The following is a 25,314-nucleotide window of genomic DNA, read 5'->3' as shown; positions in this document are numbered from 1 at the left end:
ACATATTCGCTCTTGCAGTAGCTTTCCTCTCCCACTCCTTGACAGTGATGAAGGAAGCCTTGTGATCTGAGAAGTGGCAGGAGATGTGTTCCAGGTGTTGGAACAATGCCAGATTCTGAAAGGCGAGGTCTCTGCATGCTTTTTGGGAGGTCGTCACAGCAGTGGGAGCAGTTCTGAGAGGGAGAAATTATGCTGTCAACGTGACGTCACTGGTTTGGAACCACTCAGGGTGCAATGCCATGTTCCAGTAGCGTTGCCAGTGACGTCACTGCTGCCTTACCGCTTCAAGGGCGGTTGCACAGAACAAGACGGTTTGCAGCCAAATAGTGGTTACAGTGGTGGTTACAGCCAACGTAACCATGCATGCTTTATCTCGACTTAGATGGTGGTATGCGCGGCAACGATAAGTCTATGTAGGGTAGACGTCGACCTAAGGTTTGAATGCACACCACAGGGATTGTAGCACTTATCGGTGAGCAGAGTGACCAAGTCAGTTTCTTAAATTGCGCAATCTTGGAGACGGCAGTGTGTGTACTGCATTTGCTGTTTGCAGCTACATTTCTGATATATTTTGGAATAAATTGACTTCCTTTGCTTTAATGCTGGGACATAAGCGTGTTAAAAGCAGACTTGGGACAGCGTCTGCAGTAGCGCAAATTCGGGAGCGATGGTTGGTCCTTAATATTCTTTCATGAATACGAAATGCCAAGAGGCATTTCTCGATAAGTTCAGCGTTTGTCGAAGAAAAATCCGGGATTCGATACATGAAACACGATCAAATTTGATTGTCAGCCATGATGTCTATATCTGATGGATTGGCAACACGTTGTACAGCAGTGCCGTTAAATTATCTGTGAGAAGAAGGTGTGTGGTGAAAATCCTTTCTATTATGGTCGACAGGCGGTCCCCTATCGGCAACGACTGCTCCATCAATCTGTTAAACCAACGAACGGGCACGACTGCTCAGACGCCTGTGAGACGCCTGTGAGATGTTAGCGATATGCCTGTGAGACGTCTGTAAGACGCCTGTGAGACGTCTGTGAGATGCCTATGAGACCACAGTTAGACGCTTGTGAGACGTTCCTTCAGAACCCCAATGCTTTATCCGTGGCTTCCGACATAAAGCCAACGTCGAAATTTTAGGCGTTTCAATGGGAATGGCTAAATGCGTGAGTTTATAGCCCTGGTTCGGCAATAAAAAAAAGAACCGAGCGTCGCTAAAAAGGGACATGGCAGTGTTTCGAAAACAATGACTATCATGTCAACGACACGAAGAACAGAACGAACGTAAGCATAAAACACAAACACATTTATTGAATCTGAGCACTAACAAAACCACTGATCATGAGGCAATGTAAGCTACCAAAAGAGAACGAAAATTCGCATAAAAGTAAGTTACAAAAATGGACAGAAGTCGTGTTCAGGCGAAATTGTTTCCACTTTGCATAAATATCGGGGCAATTACGAGTTGTAAAATGTGAGATCATTTATGGTGATGACGACGTTTCATCTTTCAATATGGCGGGATCCGCGACCGCCAACTGCACCGATGGACCAGACGGGGCCCACTGCTAGCTGGGTGGCTGCGTACTCGGCTGTTCTGCCGGGTTGCACGCCGGTGGTCGTCCCTCCGAATTGCAAGCGAAGGCTTCCTCGAACTCCTTGAGCCCTTGTGCAGAAGGGATGCAGGTTCCCGGATGACCGGGCTCTACTCTGCAATCCTGCGAGGGAGCGTAAAGATCTTTGTTCCGAACACATTACGAGCAACTACTAACATTAAGAGACATCTTCTGCGGTTAGCAACGGCAGAATCGAAGGCTACCTGACGTGTACTCTCTCTTAATTATGAGACCAATTATTAGAAAAATGTGCCCAGGAATGTTACGTTCCTTCAGTAGAGGAGGATTCGGCATATACAGCGGCGTCACATGAACAAACAGACTATGGGGATGTTTGAGAAAGCCCAGAGGTGCAGTGCGACAGCATTACAGTTCGCATTTGTCGCAGCATCCTTTACAGCTTACGATTCTGGTTGAGTCAGTTTATGTTGAAATTGTCTGTTCATCAACCGATATTACTTGAACTGATGCTAGTTGCAGTAGCAGGTACCCGCTATGCTGTGACGGCGACATTTGTATATATAACACTTTGTTTCTGTTGCTGTCTCTAATTCTGTCGAGATTTCATTCAAGAAGCTGGGTTGTTCGCAACCCGTTGGGCAGGTTGTGATGACGTACCAAGGGCACGTGACCTCTATCGAATGCGCCAGCGTAGCAATGTGATCGAATACTCCCGCGTTAACCTAGTCCTCGGACAACGCATTAAAGAAGTCGGCAGGGCAGGGGATGTGGTCGAGTATGAGTGCATTTGATGGAAAGCAATTAAAAAGGGTAACACTAAGAGGAAGAGAAAAGCAGTGCCAAGCGCAGAACAGAGTTGCGTTGACATGGCGGAAATAACCCGTTAGAAATAACGGGTTATAGAATTAACTGAGGTTCGGCCTGTAATGCGGAGAACCGGTAAAAGATGATCCCAAGTGATGACAAACTTGGAAAGATGTGGCAGAGTCAGATGCGGAGATGGGGCTAAAATTTGTGGGCGGCCCTGGTAGGAGTAGTACAAGCCTAATTGCAGATAAATAAGAAAAGGCGTTTATCGTCCAGTGGAACCAGATGGTTCGGAACTTTATTTTGTACTGAACTGGTGTGGTGACTTTTTCTGCTTTAGTTAGCAGTTGCTTCAAAATTGGCCGTGATTTAGTCTGGGCCCGCGAAGAACTTCGCTGCCATCGCTGACCGGCTTTCATGGTTTGTACTCTTCCCTGTGTTCACTAAATTTTAGATGCTTTCCTGAAAAGCAAAAGTTCACAGCTCTACTGGTGGCCGCTATAATAATATTGTACAGACTGCACTAATCTCTTCAGAGGTGCAAAAGACCCGTTATTTTTGTGAGGTAAGCTAATGCAACGCACCTATTGCCTGGAGAATATTTTGAACTGTCTGGTGCCAACGAGGAGCATTAAACTAATATAAAACTGCCCAAAGATAACCACTTACACGTCAGTGCGGGAAAGGAAACTAAAGCGTTCAGTTATTCATATTTTGTGCCTTCACACTTACCGTTATAACACATTGAAACGATGCGGCAGAGGGGATGAGAAAAATAGACAAAGGTAATGTCGAAGGTGTGTCTTTTTGCTACTTCCTTGTCCTCATTTTTTTGCCCTTTTTCTGCATGAGTCAGGAACAAAATGGCTCGGGAATTTTCGTTATCGCAATCAATTTCTATCTGCCGCCTTTCTGTTAACTGGTTTCCTGAAAGACGAGCTATTTTACACGGGCTCTCGTGTGAACAGCGCCATCGAGGAGAGAGAGTTTGAGTTCACCTGGTTTTCACGGACCAGGCCAAGATACCCTCTTTCACTTCGCCATCTTAATCGTTTCAACTTGCGTAAGAGAAAGACAATGGCATTTCCAGTTAACACATTTGAAGTGGTGCATAATATCGCTAGGTGGCGCTCGAACTGAAAGATGGCGACATTGGACCTGGACATGGGATCTGGTGGAGGTCGAATCCCATTTCCCGTACCCCAATGGTTTGCAGGAGCGTCCAGATCCTCCGCCAGATTTGTCAGGGTGTTGTTGGTAATATTCTGGCGGCATAAGCATATTCGTAAAGACCTGATTTTAGGTGACAATACGTGTACTGTTTACACTGGTAGGCTTTGGCTTGTTACTCGTACAGAGAGCATCATGAATATTTTTGACCCCGGAATCAGTGGGTTTCTTGAAGAAAAATTTCCCGGCGCTAAGCACGTTTACTATTTGAAACAGTGCTGGGGGTGTCCTAGTGCCTTCTTACCTGCGTTTGCTTTGGGCCTAGTTGGCTCATGATTAAAGACAGATTACTTCAAAGCGCAGCACACAGCACATAAAGGAGGACGGCACATAAAGGTAAAGGTAAAGGAATTAAAGGTAGCGCTTGTCCCGTTATCCTTTACATGATGTGTCCTGTGCTTTGACGTAATCGGTCTTTAATATCTGTAACTTTGTGCCGTCTTGTTGAAACTGCCCGTCAAAGAATTGAGCCTACCATTCCACTCCATCCCCTGTACCATACCTGCTGTTTTCTCTACATGTTGCAACCGTCCATCTGATTCCGATTCCATCCGGTGCTATCTGCACCACGCTTATGTCACCTTCTCACCTTGAGGCACCCCACAGCGTAGGCCAGCTTCTCTGGCTGCAGATCGGGGAACTGAGGCAGTACTTCCTCGCGGGTGGCGTTCATGGCGGACAGCGTGGGCCTGACGCAGGAGTACGCCACGAGGCTTTGAAAATCATCACCCTTTCCTTGTCTCGTCATTGCCTGGCACTCGGCCGGCACAGCGCCTGATTACACGAAATACCTGGGAAATATTAGTTGAGTGGTCGCGTTTCAGGTGGGAAAGCCGTATGAGGAACATTTGCAGAAAATTAGATTTTCAAGAAAAAAAATGGCTGAGGCTTAGCTAAGGTTAAGCCTAGTCAGATGCGAAGCATATTGATGGCTAGGCTTGGTAATACATGGCTTTGCTTGGTTGAATACTTGGTCATTTTAATACAACCACTAGAAGTGTAGCAAGGATTGCCGTGGCAGCTATATATGGGATCATCGGTGAATTCAATGCAGAGTGTACAACCGCTGCCCCCGCACCGGCTACAACAGCATTCTTGGCACCCATGGAAAGTACATTGGAAACACCCTTAGTTATTCCACCACCGCCACCATTCCCTATAGACTGTATTGATGTACCCCCAGCAGCAGCAGGCAGCGCCTCTGATGTGGAGCCTCCACCGCCGCGGCCGACCGCGCGAGCCGGCAGCCCATCGCTCCTCTGCTGTGACGTCATGTTGTCACGTGGTGTCACGTGGTCACGTGGTGTCACGTGGTCATGGTGGTCGCTCCACCGCCGCGCTCGACGGGCTGTAGTGTAGCTTAGTAATATGCTTCGCATAAAAAATATGCGTTAGCACTGCCGCCTGTGCGCTAGTGGAAGTCAGAGAGATATAAAATGTTATTTTATTACGAAGGTCCGTGTGCCTGCCTCAAGTCTGTAGGTGGAGGCCACAGCTGGGCGTGATTTGGTGGTTACCCAACAAGTGGCGTGTTCTTTCTCTGTGTTCCAGCGTTGTCGCCTTTTCAATAATTAGGTCCTATTAGGGGCGCTCTGAGGAGTCTTGCATGACGCTTGCTTTGTCTAAATTAGCTTCCTGCACTCTAAACGTCTTCTCAAACAGAGGTGTTGAGGAAAAACTCTGATTACTTTGGGGTCATTCAGCTTATCCAAGTACAGAAAATCTTGACAAAGACTTCCGATTTAAGCGGCTTCAACCAAGTGTCTAAGGGCGCTGAACACTGATTTCGTATGGCAGTCAGAACTATTCCGTGAGAGCGCAGGAAGTGTTTTGGAACTAGAATTTTGCAGCACGTTGGACGAGTAGACCGTCAGTGGTAACATCTTCGCGGACAATCTAAGCACGCTCTTTAGCAATACTTTGATTTGAGCTAGTTGGTTGTAGCATGACATGTTTACGCAAAAGGCGTACTGGCATTTCAGGACGAGACAGGTATTAGCTGTGATGATTTCTTAACACTTTTAGAATTTTACCTTTCATCTACTGCAGTTTTTTTCAGCGATCAGTTTTACATTCAGCGTGATGGTGTTTGTATTGGGTCGTCCCTTGCCCCTATTTTAAGTGACATTTATTTATCGTGTGTTGACAAACGTGTTAGTGACCGGCTTTTATTGACCTCTAACGTTGTTAGGGTATTTAGATACGTGGATGACTACCTAATTGTGCTAACCGATCATGTAGGTTCAAAACCAAGCGCCATCCTTGAAGACATAGTCACCATTTTCGCCAGTGAATCAAAAGGGCTCCGTTTCACGCATGAAGTTCCCCACAACAATAGCCTGCAGTTTCTTGATTTGAAACTTCAATTTAAGCAGGACCGCCATGTTTGTTGGTCCTACAACCCGAGATCGTGCAAAGAACTACTGCCTTTTAGTAGTGCACATTCCAAGCTAATTAAGCGCGTAATCGTTGCGACATGCTTGAATGCAGCCTTGGATAAATCGTGTGAGCATGAGATGGCACAGAGCTTCGATGCGCAAATTGAACGCTTTCATCAAGCCGGGTACCCAGAACACCTCATCACTAGCATTAGTGAGGACCTGGTTAAGAAGCGCAAGCGGATGTTGATGGGAGAACAGGGTAAAAAAAACAAGGATAAAGAAAAACAACCGACGGTGGTGATTCCCTATATTCACCGGCTTTCGCACAACCTGAAGAAAGTGGCCAGCAGATATAAGATCAACGTGGTGCTTTCTGCTCCCTGCAAGCTGTCACGCGTTTGCACTTTCAACAGAGTAAGAAAGGTTAAGCAGTGCAAAAAGAAACACCAAATTCGCGCCACTGAATGCACGGCTGATGTTGTGTATGTTGTTCCTCTAAGCTGCGGCAAGGAATATATCGGCCAGACAGGTCAGTGCTACAATGAAAGAGTGAGGCAGCACAAGATTGCTGTAAAAAATGGCTATGGCAGCCACATGGCCACTCACTGCAAAAGCTGCAAATGCCGTCCTGGTTTTGAGAGCACCAAATTCATTGCAAGATCAAAAGACAGATTAGAGCGTGAAATAATAGAAGCCTATTACATCAAACAGAGGGGCGATATCTGCATAAGCAAGCCATCTGTGTCATTGTCAGAAGAAGAGATTAGGTTTCTGAGTGGGTCTCTTGCAGCGTTATAATCATTCCTTTGGTCCGTTTGGCACGTGCATCTTTGTTAAATCACCCCTTGTTTCTGGTTTGTCTGTATCTTTTTGCATGCAGTGTGGTTCTTAAGTGGTTTTTTCTGTGAATAAACTAGTTGGAAGTTGGCGCCAGTCCTGTCCTGTTGTGTGTGTTGTCTTCGTTTTTTTTAGCGCCAGTACGCCTTTTGCGTAAACATGTCACGCTCTTTAGCCTTTTCTCAATTACGAGTAATAACCCCTTTAGTTGCGGGGTATCTACTGGCTACTGGCAGACGGCGCTAGTTCATGCCCCGGAATGCAGCGCATGTTACCATAAGGCCGATGCGCAAAAAGGGGGAAGTCCGCGTTGAATCACCTCACAAGAATCAACGCACAACCCAGCCAGTTCCTGTTTCCTCGGAGTATTCGGAATCGCAGCCTTCTCAAACCACGGGCCGTTCTGTGACATATACCACATACCCTGGAGATGTCCTAACGTGTTCCAAATACCCTGAACATGCCGACAGTGTACGAACATCACCTGTTGACCAGTCTCTTTGCTATGAGGTGCCCGAGTCCTCCGACGTTGGCCGCCACGGGACCATCCGGCGTGAAGGGAGCTATTATTAGGGCCGCCGGCACCAGAACAGTGCCGTCGGTGTCCACGTTGACGGTCGGGTTGAGCGCTTCGATGTGGTCATACTGCGGTGTCAGATTCCTGACACCGCAGTTCCTGAAGAAAGGGGCCTCCTTGTGTATCGAGACCTCCTCGTAGGTGTTGTCCAGGCGTTCCATGTTGCTGGCGTAAGAAGAGACGCCCACTACCACCCGCGGAGACGTCGGGACGGAGGACGTCCACTGTCTGCATGCAAGCACAGTGGAAAGGATAACGTCGGCGTTACGACGCAGTTCCACACTTTTTTTACATGTCTGAGAGCTAAGTATCGAACCTACGACTTAGTCAAGTTATATTACAGCCGGACGCCTTAAAGGGCAACTGAAGCAGTTTTAGAATTCGAGGACTTTAAGTTTGCCGAATGTGCAAAATGTGCAGGTAAAGCCTGCGAAATCGTTTTGCTCTAGCATTTGGAATGGTAGCGTAATCGCTGAACAAAGTCGTCTTTGGCGTTCGGCTTCTTTGAAGGGCACAACGACGGGCAGGGGCACCGATAATGACGTCACGTATGACGGCTCTACGTTGCCTGCGAAGGAACGGTTATTTCCTATCCAGGAAAACACCAAAAGTCATTTGAACTTTCCGGCTCCTTTTTTCTCCCAGCGCGCCGCAGGAGCATCGAACCTCCCATTGGCCGAGGCGCCGTGGTCACGCATTAGCGCTCGCTTTTTTTCTCTGCAGCAGATGCTGGCACTGCTGGCGCGATTCCAGGGCAAGCTTCGTTTTGTTTTTGCGTGACGGAGTTTTGGCGGGAAGCGTTTCGCGGGAGTTTGCGGCCTTTAATTGCGGTGATGCAGAGCTATGTTGAGCTTATGGGTTCTACATCAGAGGAGGCAACCGGAAAACGCCTTTCGTTACTCCAACCGGCAAAGAGAACGAGGCTTGCCATCATAAAGTTTGCCTGCGCAGGGGAGGATCGGGCGGGCAACATTCGATAATGCGCTGGATTTGCGCCTTTGTGCGGTTAGCGGCCTTTCTTCAGTAGTCAGTCGTGTTTTTTCGGAAGATTTGGTACGAAGCGCGAGCGAATGCCGTCTTCCTTTGCAGTAGGTGACATTTGGCACGGTTGTAGTTAAACTCGTAGTTGGACTCGACTACGAAAAGCGTGTTGTCTGAGCTCCGCCGTTAACCCTGCTGGCCCTGCAGATCGAGGTATGATGTTCCGCGCATTGCCTGCCGTATTCGTTTAGCTGTAGTTCGACTAATTCGCGGAGCGACCCGAAAGTTGAGCTTCTTGTTGTTTAAGCCTCGATGTCCACGCTGCTCGATTTACAGGCCTAGCTTTGGCTTTGCGCACGTTGCTGATCGCCATTTGTGTAACTTTTCATAGAGGATATTTCAGGAGCCGTTCACTACGGCGTCTCTCATAGCCTGAATCGCTTGGAGACGTTAAACCCCATAAACCAAACCAAACCATTTATTTTGAAACCAAGCAGTCTGAGTGGGCCACGCCTCGGATGTTATCAGACTGTTCCCCAATCTCGCAGCGAACAGGGTAGCTGCTCAGCTTGTCTAAAAGTCCGAAGATAAAAGTTAAAGGTGGTAATAAATAGCTGACAGTTCGGCTCACGTCTGCAGCGGACTTCTGTTAACTTCGAGATGTGACCACATAGCATATCCGTATTGCGAAGCGAAGTTTCTCAACTCGTGCAATTAATTGTAACGGTGAAAACCAGTTGTCACTATTAACACGCACTAAATAAAACCTATTTACCCGAAGCGCTTGGTAGACGCAGGGTCGACGAAGGGGCTTGTCACGCCCAACACGTACCAGCTGGTCCAGAGAAAAAGATCGGTGCTCTTCATCGCCGCCCACACGGTCTCCAGCACGACTTTCAAGATGGGGCTCTCAAACAGGCTCGCTTCCCGCTTGTACGGTGTCTTCGTCACGACCGCGTCAGCAAAGGCGGTGGGGCTCACACCAGCGAACGCCAGGTCGTTCACGTGGCCACGATCATGCATGCAAGAGCGAGCACGTTGAGAAATCAGAGTTCTCGCCATTAGTAATAGTCGGCAGGTCGAAAGCTGGACGGATACTTATGTCCTCTCCTGTCAGTTTTGAATTGTCGCCTTATAATACACTTATCGCATCTCGTTTGGAACATACGAAATTTGAGAAGCTTTTACTAAGAATAATAGTAAAATAAAGTTAGGTGAATACAATCGTGCATTTCGTTTTATATATAGTCGCTACCAGCGACTTGATTCCCCCATCTCAACTACTGTTGCAGAATTACATCTTCCTTAAAATCTCCTATGAAGCAAGCAAGAATTAAAACTGCTCGTTGATTTGCGTTGCCATCAGCTTCGCCTCAACCTTCACCACAGTTTCAGTCGTCATCATGTAAAATCGAAGAAAACACTTCCGCATAAGCTAACTTTCTGCTTGGTTGTACCAGCAGCTTTAGATACAAATCTTTTCATAGAAACCTTAATCAAATCAAGCGACCTACCTGCTGATGCATTTGGGACTGAAAATGTGCTTTATGCAATTCACCAGTCCCTTGAAAAGTGAATGTTTTTATTTGCTCTAGCAAATTGTCGTGTAACCGAGGTCTCTTTTGTGTATATGCCATTCTTGCCGGAGCTATATATTGCGCTGCAGAGTCTCATGAAAAGATAAATGAAATAATAAAGTAAGAAACCCGCCGCCAGCAATGGAAACGATAAGAGCGGAGGAACTGACAAGAAGAGATCAGCATAAACTACTCTACATAAAAACTTGAAGAAATGTGCGAAGCTGTCTCTAACGGCTTCATAATTTACACTGCCACCGATTTCCCAAAGAAGCACATGCTTTCCAAGGAGACTAGGTGCTTGTGCGTCCACTACTGCCTGTACTTCATGGTACTCATCATCATGGTGCGTGCTCACCTGGATACTAATAAATTAACCTGATATCTTAGTGGCCATGCTGCAAGTGGCTATGCATACAGATTGCCCTAACGGACACGTGTGAATTTCATTATTTTAAGGAAGATATTATATGGGCGAGATGACAGCTCATGATAGTCATGATGGGCGATGGCTGAAGGGATCGGCGGAGGTATCTGCCTCTTTAAAAAAAGTCTGGCCTGAGACGCTTTCCTACCTAGGCTCCAAAAGTGGCGGCTTAGGAATGCAGGACACAGTTGAGATAGCGCGCCACGCGTTGTTACGCACTGAAAACTTCATGTGTACCAGAATTCTCGAGACATTCACCATGGCGGAGAGGTAATACCAGGAGCCTAATTAATCTTTCGGTCATTAACCGTTGATCGTTGAGGTGTAAATCGTGATCAGCGGTAATTTTATGTAAGCAAACGTTGATGTCGGCAGCTGTAGATCATCAGATCTGCTCAGGTGCTTATATCCTACACTGTGGTCCCAGTAGGTTTATGTAACGAGCAGCCATTTTCATAACATAGGTACTTCAATATTTCAGCGACTACAATGTGCTTTTCTGTGTCCTAATTTACTATTGTGCTCAAGCTTACAAGTTAAGCTTGACAAAAGAGTGATGCGACTCTATTCAATGCATATACTGCGTATCTCTTGGAAACAAACTACTGAAGTTATAGCACTGTTGTCTGTAGTCCATTTTGTGACTTTGTTTGATTGGTTGCACTTTATACTCATCATGATTGTACAGGTTCCTTCATCATCATCAGCCTGACTACGCGCACTGTAGGGCAATAGCCTCTCCCATGCCTCTCCAATTAACCCTGTCCTTTGCCAGCTGCGCCCACCGTGTCTCCGCAAACTTCTTAATCTCATCAGCTCAACTAACTTCCTTACCAGAACCAATATGGGGGAGTCAAGCTTACAGTTTCTTTTCATTTCTCTTTCCTCTCTCTGGCTGCACCTCTCTCATTCCCTTCTCTTTTTTTCAGCCCAAAAGGTCTGCGCTGCGCTTCACTGCAAAACGAGGAATTTCTTTTTCATTACAGTTACAGACAAGCACATGCGGCAGACACTCGCTCAGATGCAGAGCGCACCATTCAGCAGCTGTTCTATTTGAAGCAAGCGCTGCCAATTGGTCTTAAGGTATTTGATATTTGATATTTATTTATTTACCACCACAATATACATGGTGGCAGGGTGCCCATAGTAAAAGCGGCCTCTTGGACCGCTTGACTTGGCCATGGACACCCAGCTGCGAACTTTGGCAACAAAACCGTGGCACACTTTCAAAGTAAATACAATATTGCCAAAAAAAAATCGCGACAGGTACTTCCCACAAGAAAAACAAAATGACAAACAAAGCAATGAAGAGTGCAATACAGTAAATTCGGTTCACAGATTCAATTCAGTATCTGTAAATAAAAATATTCTAAAAGCTTTCTGTGTGAGGTGGTTTTTAGGTCAATGTCATTAACACAAAGAGCATTTAGTAGATGTTTTCAAGTGTTTGACAGCCATATGTTGTTCTGTATGTTTTAATGTGTCACTGATCGACGTTTCTTGTGTTGTGTACTTTATAGCTTACTACAATGTTGGAGAGTTCATAAAGGAAGGACGTGTGATTAATAATTTCGCGCTTCAGTGCGTGGCTGAGGCGAAAGGTGTATAATTTAGTTACCGGGAGTATTTTGTATTTATAAAAAAGTTCTTGTGTATGGAATGATGTTCTAGGAACATTTTCAATTATTCTGATAAAATTTTTCTGTAATACGAGTAGCTTATTGATGTTTTCTTGCGAAGTTTTTCCCCACACTAAATTACAGTAATTGAGGCGAGAACTAAAGAGTGAATGATATATGGCCAGCAATGCTCTTGTTGGCAGCAGTTGGCGATGTCTGCAAATTAAACCAATAATTTGCGACAGTTTGCTGGATATAAAATAGGCATGGTCATCCCAAGTCATTTTTTCATTAAATACAACGCCCAGTGTTTTAAATGTAGGTACTATATCTACATGAGCATTATTGAAGCAAATGTCTTTTACAAGTGTAACTTTCTTATTTTTTGCTCTAAAAATAACTGCTTTTGTTTTGGTCTCAGTCTAACGTCCGCACACATAGGTACAGTTGATAATAGGCTGGCCTGAGAAACGTAAACGTACCCATGAGGAGTTTGAAAAAATGCGGGGAGGGAATCAAAGATCCGATTTAAGGGTATGACCCGACAGATTTAATGGGTTAATGCCGTTCAGGCTGCGACTCTTCAAACGGTCGCCAAACCCGGTGCGGACGCCTGAAATTTTTCCGCATGGAAGTACTAAAGCTGTCGCGTTAAAAAGAACCCGTTTTGATTAAGTCGTGTGATCATTGTGAGCGCTCTGCAAGCTCATCGGATTGTATTGTATAGAATGGTAGCTGCACAACATTTTCACTGAAGACAGCAGTGGTATCCTGTTTAAACGGGTCTCAATAGGACAGATGGAGGCGAAACGAAAACATAAGCAGCGGCATTTCAACTCACTTTAATGACGACCGCCTGTGAAGCCGTAGCGTTTCCTCCTCTGAAACTCTCCAGAGCCTTCACCACGGCGAACTTTATGGCCTCATACAGGCGCTGCATCTTCCTTCCCTGTTCAGATGTCGTGGTGAGGCCATTGACGCCTGCCAGCTCTGGGGCGAGTCTGCGTGAAAGGCCTTTGAGGTCTTTTAAATTACCGCAGCAAATCGGGAGGCTGTATCTTTCTCTTCAGCCGCTGTGCGGCCGCATTGGGCTGAGCCTTACTGGATATAAACGTAAAAACGGAAACAGGATATTTCTATCACTAGAGATATCCCAGTAGGAGGCGTGTGAGGTCACAAAGAATGGCGGCAGCCCTTATGAAAGGGCGCCAGCTAACCTGCCGTCAAATTGAGATAAACGCGCTAGACGACACAGACAAACAGTACAGGCAGAATAAATACAGATAAGATACCTAAAACAGTTAGACGCACGACTGAGAAGGCATCACATTAAGGAGTTCGGTGGACAATCGGCCTGTTGAAGCAGCGATGTCCGAGAGTTCAGTGCACACTCCCTTCTTAACAAACTATTTGAACTATTATTGCATGCAGATTGCCCCTGAAAGCACCATTTACGTACATGATGCAATCAACTGACAGAGCCGCTCATGAAACGGATTATACGCGAGAAGCGAAGTTGTATTAGCGTGTACTATGACGACATCATACAATGCGCCGGTCCACACGGCACGAAGAGGTATAGACACACCGTGCAACTGAGCTTCAACATCTGCATATATTCAGTCTCTAGACATTCGAAGATAACTGCCCAAACTGTTGCCCTAGTTCGGACATGGAGTGTACAACATTGGAGGGCGGCAGAAGCGGAACACAAGATGAAATAGAGCATATTAAGCTAGTGCACTTTAAGCAGGGATACGCCTATATGGGAGTAAAAAGGGAGTAAACTGTACTCAAGCACACAGTATTTCATAAAAAGGGTGTGCGCTAGGGCAGAGCTTACTCCCTTTTTAACCCTTTCTGTTTAGAGTGTAGAAACAATGCCGGGTAATGAACGTGGTCTTCTTGCTGTCATGGCCGCCCAAATCCATTTTGAGGACATAGCGCATAAACAAATGAATGAAGAGTAGCTAGCACGACGCAACCCGTCGACCAATCACGCCATTTCATTTCGTTTACGGTCCTGAAGCCGCATAAATGTTGGACCAAATTGGGCTATGCTATGCTTGACTACGTCTAATCCTAGTCCCGGCGATGAAACTATAAACGTTGTCATTTACGGTACGGTCGCTACACGTATCCTGGACAGGCGCTTCGCTCGTTAGCAGTGAGTCGTACCGAAACTGGGAGTGGACAAGTACCTTGTAGAGAGCAGCTCATATTGGCCGACGTGGGCCTGTGCGAGTACCTCCTGGTGTCCAGTACGCCCATAGGAAGCTGTGCCCCCCCTCCTGTAACCTTTTGCGTCCAGTGAACGCCGCGGACGCGCTATTCGCGATGTTTCTGAATGCGTACAAATTCTTCAGGCCAAATGGTTCGGTTTCAAGCGTGTATATTCGAGCGCATTAAGCCTCCCTAAGGCACGAAACGGACTTTAGAGGAGGTGGCGATGATGGTCCTCGCGCTGTATCCAGGTACGATTTGATATGCGCCCGCAGGGGGTGGAATCTACTTGGCAGTAGGAACAAGGCGTGCCCTTTATCTTACTCTCTAGCCGTTTGTGTGGCTACGGAAACGAGCACCGATTACAGGCGCATGCATTCGCTTCTCTAGGTGTCAGCTTTCAAATAAGTGGGGCCCAGAAACCTGATGAGGTTAGTTTAGAAAGATTTCCAACTTGCGATGCGCAAAGAGTGAAACACTGTTACGCGGCTTAAAATGAAATTGTACCCCTAAGGGGTGTGACAAATAGTGTCCATATAAGCTCTCAAAAGTAGGGAGACATACTGAGTCATTTAGCTCCGAGTTCACGTACATGAAATAAGTTACGCTATCGCCACTTTTGGCTGGCAAGAAATACCAGTGTATTTCTAAAGTGATAGGTGGACATGGACATGTCATCGCCGTAAATATCGTGACCCTGGCCGTACACTGCAGATGGGCAGCGTTCTTGACACTGAACACAAATGTGCTGGCCCATATGTTTTTCGGTAGTGTACCGAGCCGCACTGACTGTGGCTTCCCTTCTTTCCCTCAGGTGTCTGTGCGCCTTATCTTCCAGAAGAGGAAATAGGTTAGAACGGAGGAAAACTAAGTCCCATAGTTTTCATGTATTTCAGGAGCAAATAACAGTGTTATTTATTTCGCACACCCCTTCCATGAATGTGTCTGCACCCGCTGAGAGCGAAAGTGGCGTGGGATCATTTGGGGGAAGTCCACTAAACGTCTGTCTGCCTGCACGAATAACGCTTCCACTATCGAACCGATGAGTGGGATTTACAACGAAGACAGAACTATGGGTGTGGCGAGGGCACCATGGATCCCCGAGAAGGTCCATCGTACAAGTGTCAGTATAGAAAACCGCGGTTTGTGGACTCACGTCGTGTAGTCCCTCTCTATGGAAAGCACCTCCTGCCAGTCCTGGATGTTGAAGTCGACCGACAGCGAGTGCCGCGCTCGTGGTTGGATCCGCATGAGTCCGCTCAACCCGTAGGCGTAGGCCAGCTCCACGTGCAGTGCCAGCAAGTCATCGGGCCCCGTGGGTGCGTCGGAAGGCGGGGTGTACACGTGCAGTTTGAGCTGGTTCATCAAATCCTTCAGGTCTTCGGGAGCGCTGACGTTGACGTTGACAAGATCCAAGCACTGGGCTAGCATCACTGCGGCCTTGTAAAGCGCTCCATCAGGGATGACCTCTTGGACGTAGGGGTCTATCGTCTTGACTACTTCGGTGAAGATGCGCTTTATTACCTGCGAAGAGTGTCCTAGCGGTTCAGCAGCTACTTCGCATGCTGGAGGATGGTGCTACTGTCACGGCCACTGCCGATTTTGGCGCCAGGTTTACGTGTTCGAAGCTGCGTAGTCGCCAAACGCTAACTGAAGACGTGTGCACATCAACGTCTCAGAAGCTGACCTCTACGTTGTCAAGTATTCTATGCAGACGAAAGCAAATGCGCCGCAGTATAATTTAAACATTACTACTCATAACCTCAACTGACCTATTTTTTAAGATAGCTGAGCACACAATACTGAAAATCGTGCGTACTTCATTAATTCCAACTATTTTGGTACAGAAATCATAGCCGGAAGGAAGACAAAGCTAAGTGAGATGTGTTGAGAGACGACCTCGTAACTGCTGTGCAGATTCTTTCCGGTACATCGTATACTTGCCCTAGTTGCTCTTTCGGGACAAATATAATTTCTCATGCAGTACAAATATTTTGAGCTAGCATAGCGGCTTCATTATATACCTCTGGGCGTCGGTAAGGCAGGTGTGCATTTTCCATTTTGTGATTCTTTCACACGGCGGGACATCCTCTAATGTAAATGGCAGCACTACTGCGATCTTACCTCGTAAGTGGAAAAGTCATGCCGCCCTAAAGAACTCCCGCGTTTGTTGAGGGTTATTGAGGATGATATACAACTGAACTCGAAGCAGGCGAAGAATATTACGCGAGTGTGAGTTCATTGTACGACATCAAGCGGAAGGCGTAATGTTCCCCATCATTATCGGGAAGTAAAACGGCCGCCATTGGTTATGCAAGCTTCTGAAAGAGCCCTTCATCCTTAAAGAAAATTGTTGGAAGCAGAAACTTCGTATTTAGCTTGGCTAGAGGTAGCCTAAGACTTGGATTCTGCTTGCCGATTTGTGGCTTCAGCGCGACTGTCTCCACTGTGGCAGAATTCATTTCGTTTAATATTCAGGTTTTGTCTATTGTAACTAAGCATACTTAAGTCGAAGTTCGGCCTTAGCAAGTAAAAGAACTAAATACTTAATTCACATTTTGTTTTCAAAACAACCGCCAAGTCAGATGAGAAGTGCGTCTTTCTCGGCATTCCATCATCTAGCAATAGTGGAAAGCCATCCTGCGCCTAAAACTCAGTGGCGCTTGAAAAATTGCTTCTAGTGACAAAGCAGGCAGGGATCTTCGTAGTCCGAGTGATATCCAGTACGCGGTCGAGCTACCGTGGTCCCACAGGAAGCAACCGTGGTGGACTTGAAAAGCGAGCGGCCGCGTTTGTAAAGAATCCGAATGCGATACAAGCGCTGTTGCTATTTCGTCGACAGGGATGGCCGAGAGAACACAGGGAGCTTTCCTCCCTCTGCTCAGGGCAATCAATCTCGGCCTATCTTCGTCATCCTACTGCTCTATGCTCTAGTGAATGCACTACCTTCCGTCACAGTGTGGAACCACATTATTCCGCTTACTTTATCAGTGGTGCTGCTGTTGCCTTCTTGCAGTCGTCCGCAGACGTACTGCGAAAAGTTGCGGCATGGTTCCATCGACGGATTGAGGCTTTCCTGCAGGTAGGCTGCCGTAGACATGCAACCGACTGTGCTGCACACAGTGCCGCCTTCGTCCTTGGTAGGCGATGGGGACGGCGGTGCAGGCGACGAGGACAGCAGCGTGGGCGATGGGGAAAGCGGCGTGGTTGTCGGGGAGAGCAGTGTGGTAGGCGAGGCCAGCAGCTCGTTCCGCGGTTCGGATTGCACCCAGAACGTGCAGGTCAGGTATCCGAATGCCGCGGTTCCTCCTCCCACGAGAGCGCCAGCCCCCAAGACCATCGCCAGCGTTGGAGGCGTGAACACGCGGCGCACCACCGCGCCCTCCTGCCGGACATTCCAAACAGTTAGGCCTAACTTCTCGAGCCGAGACAGTTTAGAAATTCCAATGCAATCTTCTCAGCGCAGTTTGTATAGCTAATAACGAACCACGCGGATGTTGCAAAGCGAATGGGGGGACACGAGCTCCGCTTTCAGGGTGTGATGCGATAGCGTTAATAGCGTTAATAGGTCCGTTCAGCGCCCGCGTGTTCTCTAGAGCCCCACTTCGCAGACACGGACAGGACAAGACAGACAAGGCCTCCCTTTAATCAAGTCGAACGCGCACGATTTGATGGCCGCGGCTTAGCGTGTCTGACTTGCGACACAAGGGTCACAGATTCGATTCCCTTCTCTTACCAGCGCGGAAATTACATTCTGGCATGCACGGTAATTACGCTTAAGCCATGTTAAGACCTTATAATCGTAATGTGTCTAATGTTTGTCACCTTTCAATTCCCTAGCTACAGAAGTGACGTCACGACCCTCCCGAACAGTCCAGATTTCCTCGACTCGCCGACTATGACCCTGGATTCTGCGCTAACAGCACGCTGTCGCGGTAAAAAATACGAAATTTCTCTGAAAATTTATCGGTGTCACAGCCCAGCTAACGTTCACACCTTCGCGTTACGCACTCGAAATCGTTCGTGTTTTTTTCTATGCTTCAATAAAAAGCAGCGATTAAAAACGAGTAATTGGTTGTGATACTGGCTACCGGCTTTCTTGGCCGCAGCTGAAGCTTTCCTTCCAAGTATCACGTGGCGAAGGGTGTCCTGGTGAAGCAAAAGTTTTGTAGCAGCGCCAAAACGCGCCAGCTCTAATTCCGTCATTGTGATTATAAATTAATTAGCCAGGAGATATGCAGTCGTATCAATTGATGACTACTTTTCGCTGGTCGCGTGTCAACAGTTATGGGCTCCAGCGGGCCAGGTACTCGCGGACGTGTTTCGAACCCTTATGCGTCAATAAATCGTAAAGCAACCATGCCGCAAGCTCTTCGGCACCTCCGCAGGGCAAACGAGACCAGATAAATTTATCCAGTGAATCTACGCGCTGGGCAGCACCAGTACCCTCGTCTACTCAGACTGAAGCAGCTGTCGAGAGGCACGCGTGCTCTGGACCCCTCCCTAGCAAGAACCTACCTTATCTCCAGCTTTAAGATCAAATCTGGCGGAATTCGTTTCGCAAGGCCCGAGAAACGCGCTTTTTGGTGGTTGGCGAAGACCAAATCTACATCCGGCTAAAAAGCCGCGGCGCTGATGCCTCGTAGAAAGAGCGGGTGATGTGTGTAATGAATTGCGTTTTGCAGTTATAAAAGCGGAAGCCTTTAATGCCTCATCGTTGTAAGCAGAAGTTGTCGACAGAAATGTCACGCTTTTCAATGGGTCGAAACGGTCGTGACGTCACAGTGCGCGAATTTCAAACGGGGCTAATTGTACTTTTGCTGCTAACCATGCAACCAATTAAGGGATCGTATAGTGAAGCTCCAAGTTAGTGGGACTTACTTAACCCGTTAGCCTAATTAGCCTTTCTAGTCAGACGAGATAAATAAATAAAACCGAGTAGGAAATTGGCCGAGCTCGGGAATCGAACCCCGGTCACCTGAGTGTGAGACGAGCACGCTACCACTCCGCCATGCCAGCTCGATGGTTTGGAATGAATAAAGGCGCGTCTAGTGAATACGGTGTCTTCGCTCACTCTCATCCTCCTCCCTTTCCGTTACGGCGAGGTTTTATTAGAGACAGATACATTTCCTTTCCTCAAAGACCAATTCTCCGACGAGCAGAAGGAACGCCAGGAGCCGCCGAGCCGTGTGGACGCGCGTCGCATGAGCTCCGGTTTAACAGCCCGCCTTTGGCGATTCTTTTCAACCTACAGCCCCGTGCCTCGTCCCAAAAGGTCAGTGAAAGTGGTCCGCTCCCACCGACACCACTTTTGGCCCGGAGACTCCCGAATTTAGCCCGCTTTCAGGGCTTTTACCGCCTCTCCGTGCCCCACCTGACTAGGCCTAACGCTAGGTCTAGCGCGGGCCGCGGAGCCGCCGGGGCTCCCCACCGCCGCCGCAGTCATGGAGCCCGGCATCCTGAACGCTGCAATGGAATACACCGTAGTAGGTGAAGACGCTACCCCAGACCAGCTTGCCGACAAGAACTGGGAGCTCATCACTAGGCTTCACGACCGATATCGACGCACCGGCCCGAACGCCGGGAAGAACGCCCGCGACGCCAAGGGAACGCCGTCGACGCAGGAGCGCAGCGTCGCTGTCGGCGCCCCCCCACTCCACGGACAAGTCTAAGTCAACGCTTAAACAGAAGACATCGCCACCGAAACGCAAGCAGCCGCCGCTTCCCCGCCTGCCGACAGACGAATATAAAGTCGTTGTCAGACCCCGAGGTAGCCTGGCTCTACGCACCATAAGCCCACAAGTTATACACGCGGCAGTTTGCCGTGAACTCAACCTCCCGCATCAAGAGGCAACAGCCCATGATCGCATCCGTATCAACCCCATCAACAACACGTTTACCATCAGCACCCCCGTAAAGACCAGAGTCCTGGTTTACGTCAACCTCAAATCTCTCAAGCTGGGTGACCAAACGTACGACATGGCCGCATACATCCCACCGCCAGACGAGTCCGTAAAGGGCATCATATACAACGCCTATTGGAACGAGACGCCCGAAGAGATCATCAACGGCTTCCTCGATTATAACCCGGACATTCCCGTGGTGGCGGCCCGCCGCCTCGGCAGGTCGACCTCTATCGTGATCACCTTCGCCGGAAGCAAAGTCCCCCGCTCGATATGCTTCAGGGCAGGCCTCTTCAATTGCTTCCCCTTCCACAGCCGCGTTGAGACGTGCTTTAACTGCCGCAAGACGGGCCATCGCACCGACGTGTGTCCCAAACCTGCGACGCATCTATGCCGCAGATGCGGCGAGAACCACCCAGCCCCATCCGAAGGCGAAGAACCCAAATGCACGGCCAAATGCATCGTTTGCAACGGCTCCCACATGACGGGCGGGAGGAACTGCAAACACCGCTTCATCAAGCGCCCGCACCAGCCGTCTAAGAACGAACAAGACGCTAGCTCTACCCCCCAACCGGACCAGCAGCTGCAATTTCGCAAGTCCCGCTCCAAGGAACGCTCCAATCAAACACCGAAGGAGCGCAGGCAGAGCAAGTCCCGCGACCGATCGACATCCTATCCACCGCTCGGTTCAAGTAGAGATTCGAGTGCCAGCCGAAGGAACGCCGACTACAGCCGCTCCGACAGAAGCAGCAGCCGCTCCGGAAAACAGGTGAGCTGGGCGGCCATGGCCTCCAAAGCCACTGCTCGGGAACAGGAGCTGTTAGGCAAAATACATACATTAGAGGAGGTAATTGCATCCATGCGTCGAGAAATGGCAGAACTTAAAAACCGTCTCCAACCTACACCCAATCTAACCCCCTTAAGCAAACCTACACCTCAACCACCCTTACAGCAGACGCCCACGCGCAAACCGCAGACGCAAACACCGAGCTCTCCCACAAAAGCGATGGAACTCGACGCGCCCGCCAGCCTTAAGCGCCCAGCCCCCACTGAAGTGGAAGCAGGTCAGAAACGCACCGCCGAAGCCTCCCATGAGGAGGAACCGCAACCCAAAGCCAAACTCACCATAATGGACAAAGTCAGCGCAAAGATTACTGCCTCGGAAGAGATTATCAAATCCGCACTCAACGTCGAGTTAGACTTGAGATTCGCGGCGTTTGAGGCCAGATTTGCGCTCAGACTAAATGAAGTCTTTCAACAATTCTCGGACCGCTTGACGGCCGTTGAAGCTAGACTCCCACTCCCACCCAGCCCAAACCCATCTCAAACACTAACTCCCCAACTGCCGCAACATGGCCCCTCGGCAGCAGCAAATTAACGTATGGCAGTGGAACTGCAGGGGGTTCCGCAACAAGCGGGGCAACCTGCAGCTTCACATTCAACACTCGGCAAACAAGCCGGACATTATAGCGCTCCAGGAATCCAATAGCCCGGTCAAATTACCGGGCTTTAAAGCCTTCACCCCTGCAGACTCGACGGCGACGCTAGCCCCGGTCACTGCGACGCTGGTCCAAAGGAACATAACCGTGATCCAACACACCATAGATAGTTCGAGTGCGCAATACACGCTCCTCGAAATCGTACCCAGAAAGAAGGGGGATGCCAACCTCTTCGTACTGAATCTGTACAGCTCGCCAAAAGACAGGGGGCCGGGAATTCCTGACCTCCTCCAAAAAGTCACGCGCTTGGCTGCCAGAGCACAACTATTAGTAGTGGGCGACTTTAACGCTCACCACTCGGCTTGGGGTTATCGCAATACCAACCCCAAAGGCACTAGGCTGTGACAGACAATCCAAAACTTAGGTCTCACCATTCTAAACGACCCACAAGCGGTGACGCGAATCGGCAATAGTGTTAGTGCGGATACATCGCCAGACCTCACCCTGAGCAAAAACGTGCGCGAAGCGCAATGGTCAAACACCGGACACACGCTAGGCAGCGACCACTACATCGTATCCACGACTTTTAATACCACGCCACACAAACCCCCACCCGCGCGCACCAGAATCACAGACTGGGACAAGTTCAGACGCCTCCGGGAACAAACCGCACCCACGCACATAGACGACCTCGCTGAGTGGACTCGCACGCTCAAAGAGGACGTCTCAGCCACCACGGTAGACACACAAACCACGGACCCACATCAAACCACGGACATGAAACTCCTGCACATGTGGGAGGCGAACGCCAGCATACTCAAACGCTGGAAGACCCAGCGTCACAACAGACAGCTCAGACGCCGAACAGCGCAGCTAGAAAGACAGATCGAAGCGTACACGCTAGAACTGGAGAAACAACAATGGGGACAGATCTGCGACAATCTAACCGGACAACTGGGAAGCAAGAAAACATGGCTCCTGCTCCGGCATCTGCTAGATCCCACGCAGACGAAGTCCACACAGCGTGATCAACTTGCACAGCTCATACACCAACACCAAGGCACGAACGCAGAGCTGCTTGCAGACGTGCGAAACCGTTACCTTAACACGTCACACACAGACCCGCTTCCCGCGTACGAGGGACTCCCCAACGAGACCCTAGACCCGGACATCACGGACGCCGAAGTGTGGTTTGCACTCGGCAAACTCCGCACCACCTCTGCGGCGGGACCAGATGGAGTAACCAATAAGACACTCAGAAACTTAGACCTGACGTCGGTGACGGCACTGACAGACTTGATGAATTCGTACTGGAGGGAAGGCGAGATCCCGCAGGTATGGAAACACGCCAGGGTCACATTCATCCCGAAACCAGGCAAAAAACTCTCTATAGAAAACCTCCGCCCCATATCCTTAACATCGTGCGTGGGAAAGCTCATGGAGCACGTTATCCTCAACAGGCTACAAAGCTACGCGGAGGACCGCGACCTCATCCCACACACGATGGTAGGATTCAGAGCAAACCTATCCACGCAAGATGTCATGCTCCAACTCTCGAGAGACGTCCTAGACCCTTCATACAGGAAAGGCACGAAGGCCATCTTAGGTTTAGACCTAAAAAAGGCCTTCGACAACGTTTCACACGAAGCCATTCTCACGAACCTCTCGCGCATCGACCCAGGGGAGAGAACGTTCAATTACGTTCGCTCTTTCCTCTCGGAGAGAACGGCTGAGCTATCGCTCGGAGGTCTCACGTCCGATCCCATACCCCTAGGAAGCAGAGGCACGCCGCAAGGCTCGGTCCTCTCGCCCTTCCTATTCAACCTCTCCCTAATCACGCTACCCCCGAAACTGGCTGCAATCGAGGGTCTACAACACAGCTTATACGCGGACGACATCACCCTGTGGATGTCCACGGGCAGTGACGGCCAAATAGAGGAGACGCTGCAGGAGGCCGTCAACGTAATCGAGTCGCATGCCTCTGGCGCGGGGCTCGAATGCTCGCATCCTAAATCAGAATTGCTTGTGCTCAGAGACAAACCGAGAGGCAGCCTCACAGGCCAGGCACCCCCACCTTCACTACACATAAATGTAGGAGGACACCCTATCAAGGAAGTATCTACCATTAGAATTCTCGGGATGCTCATTGAGAGCAACCGCAGGAATAGCAAAACGATAGGCAAACTGACCGCCACGGTCAATCAAACCACCCGGCTCATACGACGAATAGCAAACAAGAGACGCGGCATGAGGGAGAACGACCTCTGCCGACTGATCCAAGCATTCGTCCTCAGTAGGTTCGTGTACACTCTACCGTACCTGCACCTCTATCAAGCGGAAAAGATCAAGATAGAGTGCCTCATCCGTCAAGCTTACAAGACAGCGCTCAGTCTACCGCACAACACGCCTACCGACAGATTGCTAGCCCTTGGCATAAACAACACGCTACCCGAACTGTGCGAAGCACACCTCACTTCCCAGTATGCACGTCTCACGCGATCCAAGGCAGGTAGGGCCATCCTGCACCGTATAAAGATAAACGCCGAACCCCTAACCGAGGACTCGAAACAACTCTTCCCCGAAGTACACAGAATGCTCACTGTCAAACCCCTACCTAAGAACATGCACCCTACGCACCACGAGGGAAGGCGCAAGGCGAGAGCCCGCGCCTTACACGCCAAATACAAGAACTACCCCGCGGCCGCTTATGTGGACGCGGCGGAATATCTAACACCTGACAAAGCGTACGCGATAGGCGCAGTGACCGGGACCGGTTCGCCCCTAACAGCCGCCACGATACACACCACCTCCTCCGAGACGGCGGAGGAAGCGGCAATTGCATTAGCCATAGCCAACACATCAGCTGACATTATTTTCAGCGATTCCAAAGCAGCCATACGCAACTTTGCGAGGGGCCGTGTCTCCCCCATCTCCCTCCAAATCCTCAAAACCACCCGCCACACCCCCACTAGGGAGATCGAGTTGTTATGGGTTCCAGCCCACTCGGGCAACCCGGGGAACGAGGCAGCCCACGATTACGCCCGAGGTTTCGTCGGCCGGGCAGTGGGCTCCTCTGACTCGAGTTTCTCGAGGGATGGCCTGAACTCGTTTCACGACATAACACACCACTTTCGCCTCGAAAGACGCATCTTCCCTCCACCGCATAAATCGCTCACGAAGAGCCAGGAGACCACCTGGCGTCGCTTGCAAACCCATTCCCACCCGAACCCGGCGGTACTTTCGCTCATGTACCCCGGGCAATACTCCCCCCAATGTAACAAGTGCGGCGACAGAGCCACACTAGACCACATCCTGTGGAACTGTCCAGAGGATCCACCTCCCCCGGACCTAATTCAGCTCCCTAACTTCCGAGCAGTGGGAGGCCGTGCTGCTCAGCTCCGACCCGGGGATCCAACTCCGGGCAGTGGAGCGAGCCAACGAGGTCGCCGTAAGCCACTGGCTGACGGCCATCTAGCGCGACCAAGAACTCACCTTAAATCACTTTTTGCCGGTGAATAAAGTTTTCCAATCCAATCCAATCCAATCCGACGAGCAAGGCGTAGAACCTTTCCTCAAAAAGCGTTGCATTCAAAGGGAAACGCATCGCGCCGAACGGGTGGTGGCGTTCCGTGGTCTGCCTGGCCGCGCTACAACACGCTGTCGCGTTCCACTCCTAAAGGCAAAGATTAATTGTCATTAATTGGCAGTTAATTAATGCACCAACAGAATCTGA

The 25,314-nt window shown here is 49.3% G+C and overlaps 1 protein-coding gene and 1 pseudogene across 1 annotated transcript; both read right to left on the bottom strand.

Moving 5' to 3' along the window:
* Positions 1-1,339: 1,339 nt before the first annotated feature.
* Positions 1,340-9,416, bottom strand: LOC149365601 (uncharacterized; annotated as a pseudogene).
* Positions 9,417-12,803: 3,387 nt separating this feature from the next.
* LOC149365600 (uncharacterized) lies at positions 12,804-17,579 on the bottom strand. The gene is made up of 3 exons (XM_089568915.1): positions 17,223-17,579; positions 15,396-15,763; positions 12,804-13,017 (listed from the first exon to the last, which is right to left on the bottom strand). The coding sequence occupies exons 1-3, from the start codon at positions 17,577-17,579 to the stop codon at positions 12,849-12,851; spliced, it is 894 nt and encodes a 297-aa protein (XP_089425041.1). The 3' UTR covers positions 12,804-12,848.
* Positions 17,580-25,314: the final 7,735 nt, after the last annotated feature.

This window comes from Amblyomma mixtum, chromosome 1 (assembly GCF_055824585.1).
Source record: "Amblyomma mixtum isolate Tamu chromosome 1, ASM5582458v1, whole genome shotgun sequence".
Taxonomy (NCBI): Eukaryota; Metazoa; Arthropoda; class Arachnida; order Ixodida; family Ixodidae; genus Amblyomma; species Amblyomma mixtum.
The sequence above is the reverse complement of the archived record's forward strand: the minus strand, read 5'-3'. Positions and strand labels throughout refer to the sequence as shown.